Source organism: Octopus bimaculoides, chromosome 3, assembly GCF_001194135.2.
Source record: "Octopus bimaculoides isolate UCB-OBI-ISO-001 chromosome 3, ASM119413v2, whole genome shotgun sequence".
In the NCBI taxonomy this organism is placed as follows: Eukaryota; Metazoa; Mollusca; class Cephalopoda; order Octopoda; family Octopodidae; genus Octopus; species Octopus bimaculoides.
The window spans coordinates 135833791-135841580 of NC_068983.1; the positions used below are offsets into that span (position 1 = coordinate 135833791).

The window sequence follows — 7790 nt, forward strand, 5'->3', positions numbered from 1 at the left end:
GTGAACATATTTAATACTGAGCATAAAAAATCTAATTCATTATACTTAAACAGTGAGGAAAAGACAGCATTAGCTTAATGTCTAATATTTTAATGTACAAGAGACAACTCTTAGTGTGTTTTGGTCTTATTAAATCTCTTCAGTAAAGCATAGATTTCACCATACTTGATGAAGTAGTGATAAAAAAAAAACACTGGGTAGGATTACAGTATTGTGACACAAGTAATAGAGAATTAACATAATCAACAAAAAAAAAAAAAGAAAAAAGAAAAAAAGAAAACACTGCAGTTAATTACTAAGAGCTGCCTGAAGATCTAGAATTATGCAGGGATAAACATTTAATGCAGTGCATCAAAAATTTAACTAAAAATACAAATGCAGTGAGAAAAAGCCATTAGCTTTGTGATTAATATTATTTAATTATACTTCAGTCTAATTGATCTCCTCAGTGAAGCCTAAGACAGCTCTATTTTTATGAAAAGAATGAAAATGCTCATTTTACTTGTTACAATACTGTAATTCTGCTTATTGATTCACTTATTACACGTGCAGCAATTACAGTGAAATTAATACTTTGCTGAGTAAGTCTGAGAGGAACTGTATATGGAGTTGTCTCCCATACTAGCCAAAATGATTAAAATAATATTCTTTATAGAGCTAATGCTTTTCTATTTTCAATGAGATTAAATGTGTTTTTCATTACTCAATAGTTGATTTTCAAACAATTCTTCATGTAAATAACCTCAGGCGTGGCTGTGTGATAAAGAAGTTTGCTCCCAACCAAATGGTTCCAGGTTCCATCATGCTGTGTGGCACCTGGGACAAGTATCTTCTACTATAGCCTCAGGTTGACCAATGAGTGAAAGAAGTCTGGCGCACATGTATATTTATATGTGTGTGTGTGTCTTTGTGTTGTGTTTCTCCCTCCCATACCACTTAACAATCAGAGTTAGTTTGTTTACATCCCTGTAACTTAGTGGCTTGGCAAAAAGAGACTAATAGAATAAGTACCAGACTTTGAAAAAAAGTACTGGAGTTAATTTGTTTCACTAAATGCTTGAAGGCAGTGCCCCAACATGGCTGCAATTCAATGACTGAAACAAGTAAAAGATCAAAAATGAAAGATTTCTAAATATGTTGTAATAAGGTTTGTGATACAAGGGAAGATGAAATGTAATGATTTTGTAACAATTTGAGAGGATTTGAACTCAACATTGCAAGATAATACAATACTCATAAATTATATACTAGTTTAACTGTTTATTGCAGTAAATTGTACTATCCAGCTAAATGGAGTGAGTCTTTGAGAGCTATGTAGTTTTCTGAGAGATAGCATTTTGCACCAATAACATATAAGTTTTTGATCCCTTTGATAGCATCTACCACTTGTCTAGCTATTACTTTCAACTTCATGAAGTGGCTCACTGCACACTTGTATCATTTTAATAGATTAGTAATTTATTAGCTTATAATTATCCACAACATACCCAAATCATTATTGCTTTCTCACTAAAAATAACTAATTATATTGCTCTTTCAGTACTATTGCATTTATCATTCAATTTGTGTCAGGCTGTTGAATTTGTTCTTTTTATCAGTATGAAAAAATCAAATTGTTTCATTGAAGCGCATTAAATTTTTTTAAATGCTTGCAAAATTTATCTCCCTTACATGAACTAAATCTCTTGTCCTGGAAGTTACCTAAGGCAATAAAGCTGTGTGATAGTAGTATCAGATGTAGCATGCAGACCATCATATAACTTGTTTGACATACTTCTCTTTCCAGTTCCTTCTTAAAACTGTTTAGAAATCACAACCATCTCACGAACCTGCATTTGTGTAGAGCACTTTGCACTCCAATGGTTGTCAAAAAAATATATAGACAAACAAACATATCATAGTATGATGATACTGAGAGGAGTTGCTATGGAGAATAGCTGGATAACTTTCAACACCCAAAATTCACTGTTTTATTGTTTTGTATTAGACTGTCTAAACTGCAGAAGTGTTAAGGCTGCTCTTCCCCTGGTGAAGGGGATTGACCTGCAAGAGTCCTGTGCTTGTATCATATAAAAACATTCATGTTGGTGCTATGTAAAAACGCTTGTACTGGTGCCATTTTAAAAACACCCAGCACACTTTGTAAAGTGGTTGGTGATAGGAAGGGCATCCAGCTATAGAAACCATGCCAAACCAGGCAGGAACCTGGTGCAGCTTTCCAACTTGCCCACTCTGGTCAAACTCATGCCAGCATGGAAAATGGATGTTAAAGGATGATGATGATCTCCAGTCTTGATGATGATGATGAGGATGATGTCCAGTTTTCCATTTTCCTTGAGTTGTCCATCCCAGATTTAACAGTAATACTTACAGCTTAATTAAATCAATTATATCTTACTATATTATGAGCGGTCTTGTGACTAATCAAGATGGTATTGTCTGGATTATTTCTGATGTAGTGTGGATCAAAAAATATAGTTAAGTCAAATTTGAACAAGATCTCTCCAACTTTCTTACTTCTTTATCCGTCACTGGGAAGTCCTTCATACTGTAAGAGACATCTTTTAGAGTTGTCTCAGTTTTTCATTACTATTAATTAATTTGGAGACTCAAAACCAAACTTTTGCACTACATGCCATTTCACTACTGCATTACCTGATAGACAAACTAAGTGAGTTTTGTGTTTTTTTAAGGTATCTCAGGATTTAGTACAATATGAGTGAAAGCTAAGTAACCAAAGCCTTATTATTTTAGCCATGATTACTTCTCAGCAACCAGAAATCAAAATGGTCACCAATGGTCTCAATCAACTTTGCCTTTTGTTTTGTTTTCAGCTTAAGATATCCACCATATAGCGATGAGAAATGTCAACTATTTACCTGGTTTGTCCTGATGAGGCCTGGTCTTGCCAAGAAATTTCTTATGGCTCTGCTTGTACTGCTTGTAGCATTAATTCTGTCATTTATCTTTATGGTGAGTTAACTTTCAAAAATTGTTTCAATATTGTGTTTTAATTACCTATTTACTTCACATAGATGGCTAATAACACCAGGAAGTGCATAAACATTACAGTAAAACTAGTCCTCACTCATTGAAATCATTATAGTTGATCATTCATAAATGGTAATTAACTTAACATGAAAAGTCAAATAATTGAATCATTAGTAGCATAAGCAAATTGAAATAGCTTCAAACAGGAATTGCAATATTAATTTGCAATGGAGGGAATATCATTCTCTACAATATCAATGTTTTTGATAAATAAACAATGCTTGAATTAAATGTCTATTTACACCATTCCCCACCTCGTTTTCTTTATTTTTTATTCATTTGTGACATGTGTCAACTTTTATTTGATTAATTGATTTCATTGATTTATTCAATTTAATGGAGCTGACACTTCTGATTGGTTGAAAGAGGTTTGAAAATACAAAGCAAAATCTATTTTTGTTTCTTAGCTGGGAAAAATACAGCAAACATAAACTTGTAGAAATGAAGTGGATCAAGAATTTAGTGTTCAAAACTTGGCCAGTTTTCCATGACAAGATCGTTTCAGATTGTTGATTTTATCTTTAGTAATGAAATACTTTTTAATATTTATATTCTCTTGAATCTTTCAATTGGAGATCAAACTGATAAAAGAAAATTTAGATGTAAATCATCATCATCATCATTTAACATCTGTTTCCATACTGGCATAGTTAGATGGCTTGACTGGAACTGGTAAGCTAGAGAGCTGCATCAGGTTTCAGTCTGATTTGGCATGGTTTCTACAGCTGGATGCCCTTCCCAATGCCACCCACTCCAAGAGTGTAATGGGTGCTTTTTATGTGCCACTGGCAAGGGTGCTGTTTACATGACACCAGCAATGGCTATGACTATGATTTTACGTGTGCCATTTACATGACACTGGCAATGACCATGACTATGGTTTCACTTGGCTTGATGAGTCTTCCCAAGCACAGCATATTGCCAAGCTCTTGGTCACTTGTCATTGCCTCCATGAGGTTCAACATTCGAAGATCATGCTTCACCACCTCATCCCTTGCCTCCATCAGGTCCAACATTAAAAAATCCTGCTACAGGCAATGGCCATGGTTACGATTTCATAGGTGCCATTTACATGACAATAGCAACAGTCACAATTATGATTTCACTTAGTTTGATGAGTTTTCTCAAGCACAGCATATCGCCAAAGATCTTGGTCACTAGTCAGCGCCTCTGTGAGGCCCAACATTCAAAGATCATGTTACATCACCTCATCCCATGTTTTCCTGGGTCTACCTTTCCCACAGTTTCCCTCCACAGTTAGAAATTGATACTCCTTTACCCAGCTATTCTCATCTATATACATCACATGACCATACCAACACATTAGTCTTTCTTGCACTCCACACCTGATGCCTCTTAAGCCTAGTTTTTCTCAAAAAACACTTACACTCTGTTGCTCATGCACACTGATATTGCACATCCAGCAAAGCATACTAGCTTCATTACTTTCAAGCCTTTGCATGTCCTCTGCGGTCACAGCCTACATTTCACTGCTGTGGAGCATGGCTCTTCACACACAAGCAACATCTGTATGTTGCCTTTATTCTGAAGGAGAGGTCCTTTGTTACTAACAGAAGTAGAAGCTATTTTAACTTTACCCAGCCTAGCACCAGCTGTCTGGCTTTCGTGCCGGTGGCACTTAAATAGTACCATTTGAGTGTGGCCATTACCAACATCGCCTTCCTGGCACATGAAAAAACATTCGAGCGAGTTCATTGCCAGTACCGCTGGACTGGCTCCTGTGCAGGTGGCACGTAAAATACACCATTTCGAACGTGGCCGTTGCCAGTACCTCCTGACTGGCCTTCATGCCGGTGGCACGTAAAAGCACCTACTACACTCTCGGAGTGGTTGGCATTAGGAAGGGCATCCAGCTGTAGAAACTCTGCCAAATCAGATTGGAGCCTGGTGTAGTCATCTGGTTCACCAGTCCTCAGTCAAATTGTCCAACCCATGCTAGCGGACGTTAAATGATGATGATGATGATGCTCTCAGTGCATCCACCTCCACTGCTGACTTGGTCACCTAGATAATGTAAGCTATCAACAATTTGATACCTCTGTAATTATTTCTGCCTAAGGCGTCACTTTTACCTATGTAGCAGTCTTACCTCTTTTTCTTTTCCAGAAAGTTTATGGACCATCATACGGTAGTTTACTCCATCACTGGAATATTGCTGACAATGACTTCAGCAGAAATAAATTCTAGAAACATTCACAAGGAGCAAGCTAAAGAAAATAACATATTTTTGGAATGGAATTATTCTGAAGGTGAATAATTCAATAAAGAAGAGATATTATAGACATGCTAAACTAAAAGTGGTAATGGAAGAAAGATTAAAGATGACATTCAACAAATCATCAAATTAAAGTTGATTTATGTTAACAATTCATTCCTCTGCAGTGGTTAAAACAAATACCAGAAATCAAATGTGGAATGTGTGGATAGATTATACTCACCTGTTATCAACAAATGTCTTGTAGAACATAAAAAGTTATGTGTTACAAGTGAAGCATCTAAATATACATAGCAAGCCTGTTTCATCCAAAACTTACATTTATATATATACTTATATATATACACATGTATATGTCGACATCATCGAAAAAGAATTATATATATAATCTATATAAAAAATTGTGTGTGTGTATACACACACACACACATACAGGGTATGTAAGGTATTTGAGGACATACCTTTTTGGGTCATTGTTGCATTTTTTGCTAACTCTGCATAATCTTTGTTTCTGAAAATAATAATGGCAAACCCTCAACTTACTCAAGAAATGAAGAGGCATGCTGTTATTGTGGTTATAAAGGCTGAGTATAGCGATTTAGAAATATCTCAGTTTTTAAAAGTTGCCAGATTTTTCGTCTACAAAGTTTGTAAGGAGTTAGAGACTGAAGATGGAAACATATCACCAGTATCAAAGCATAAAAAGCATTCTAAATGCTCTGAAATCGTCAGAACACTTGAATTTATCCAGCAAGTTCAACAGACCATTAATTACAATCCCAAAAAGTCCATGAGGTCAATTGGATCTAGGTTAGAAATGGGTTCTTTCTCAATTGGCAAGAAATCTTGAAATAAATTGAATAATGACATACATACATACATACACATGAATTAAGAGAAATAACTCAGGGTGGCAAGTAGTATATGCTTTTTGGGATAACAAATTGAAATATGGATATCAAAATCCATACAAGATAAATTTTCAATTTTTAAAAAATTATCCCTACTTACAGAGAGGGTAGAAGAACCACTTGGTGGCAACTGAGATGAACTCCAAATGTGAAAGGGAGATAATCTTGAGAATCAAGAATTTTCCAAGATTGACATACCATGTGTATATGTGTGTATGTATGTGTATGAGAGAACAAGTGTATGTGTGTGTGAGAGAGAAAGAGAAAGAGAGAGAAAGAGAGAGAAAGAGAAATAGAGAACGTGTGTGTGGGTGTTTGTGTGTGCATGTGTGTGACAGAGAGAGAGAGAGTGTGTGTGTGTGTGTTTGAGTGTATGTGTCGGTCTGTCTCTCTGTCTTGATATCTGTGTTTATGTTACACCAATCTCAAATCTGTTTTAAAATAATAATAATAATAATAATAATAATAATAATAATAATAATGATGATAATAATAATAATAATGAGCTTATGGTAAACAGTGCTCAAATGCACTGTACCTCATCAGAAAAAAATTGTCCATCCATGTCTCAAAGCCTAGCAGTTTGACAATAAAAAGTGATAAAATAAGTTTTAAGCAGAAACTAAGTATTGAGATCAATATGACAATGTGCAATGTATGTTATAATCTTGTCAGTTTTATATCTTGGGCAATCACGTTTGTTCTATGATCAACTCCAGTGAAAATATTTTTAGTTATATAGTATTAAATGAATATCAGCAATATGTTGATGGAAGTAATTAAATTCTTGTTAATTATAATTAATTTGGGGGTCTCTGATTTACATGGAAAATTACAACTACATAGATACCTATGGTGAAAACCAGCAGAATCATTTGAGAAAAATTGCTTTGCAGTATATATTCCAACTCTTTACATTGTAAGTTCAAATCTTGCCAAGGTCAAATTTGCTTTTCATCCTTGGAGGGTAAAGTATCTAAAGTCAAGCACTGAGGTCAATGGTATCAATTACTCTCTTCCCTCAAAATTACTGACTTTGTGCTTTAAATTAGGAACAATTGTAAGAGAGCCAAGGATTGGTAGAATTGTTAAAGTGTCCAAAAAAATGCTTTATAGTAATTGTTCCATGTGATCATTCTCTGAGTTCAAGTCCTGCCATAGTTAACTTTGCTTTTCATCCCTCCTAGAATAGAATACTAGTCAAGAACTGGGATCAGTATAATTGACTAGACCTCTTTCCTTAAAATTGTTGGCTGTGTGCCAAAATTTGAAATTATTATTATTATTATTATTAAGGTGGTGAGCTGGCACAATCATTAGCACACCAGGTGAAATGCTTAGTGATATTTCATCTGCTATTACATTCTGAGTTCGAATTTCATTGAAGTTGACTTTGCCTTTCATCCTTTTGGGGTTGATAAATTAAGTACCCCTTTGGGGTTGATAAACTAAGTAACACTGGGGTTGATGTTATCAACTTATCCTCCAATCAAAAAAAAAAAAAAAAATGGCTGCCTTTGTGACAAAATTTGAAACCATTTTTATCATTAAAAGAAAAGTTTTAAAAAATCATTATTATTATTATTATTATT

The 7790-nt window shown here is 34.7% G+C and overlaps 1 protein-coding gene across 3 annotated transcripts in view; it reads left to right on the forward strand.

Moving 5' to 3' along the window:
- Positions 1–7784, forward strand: part of LOC106872010 (aldehyde dehydrogenase, dimeric NADP-preferring) — a 53133-nt gene extending 45349 nt beyond the window's left edge. For all 3 annotated transcript variants that reach the window (XM_052966561.1, XM_014918823.2, XM_014918822.2), the window contains 2 exons: positions 2835–2973; positions 5179–7784. In XM_052966561.1, the coding sequence (XP_052822521.1) occupies positions 2835–2973; positions 5179–5259 (220 nt within the window). In that variant the 3' untranslated portion in view covers positions 5260–7784. The remainder of the gene's footprint in view (positions 1–2834; positions 2974–5178) is intronic.
- The last annotated feature ends 6 nt before the right edge of the window (positions 7785–7790 follow it).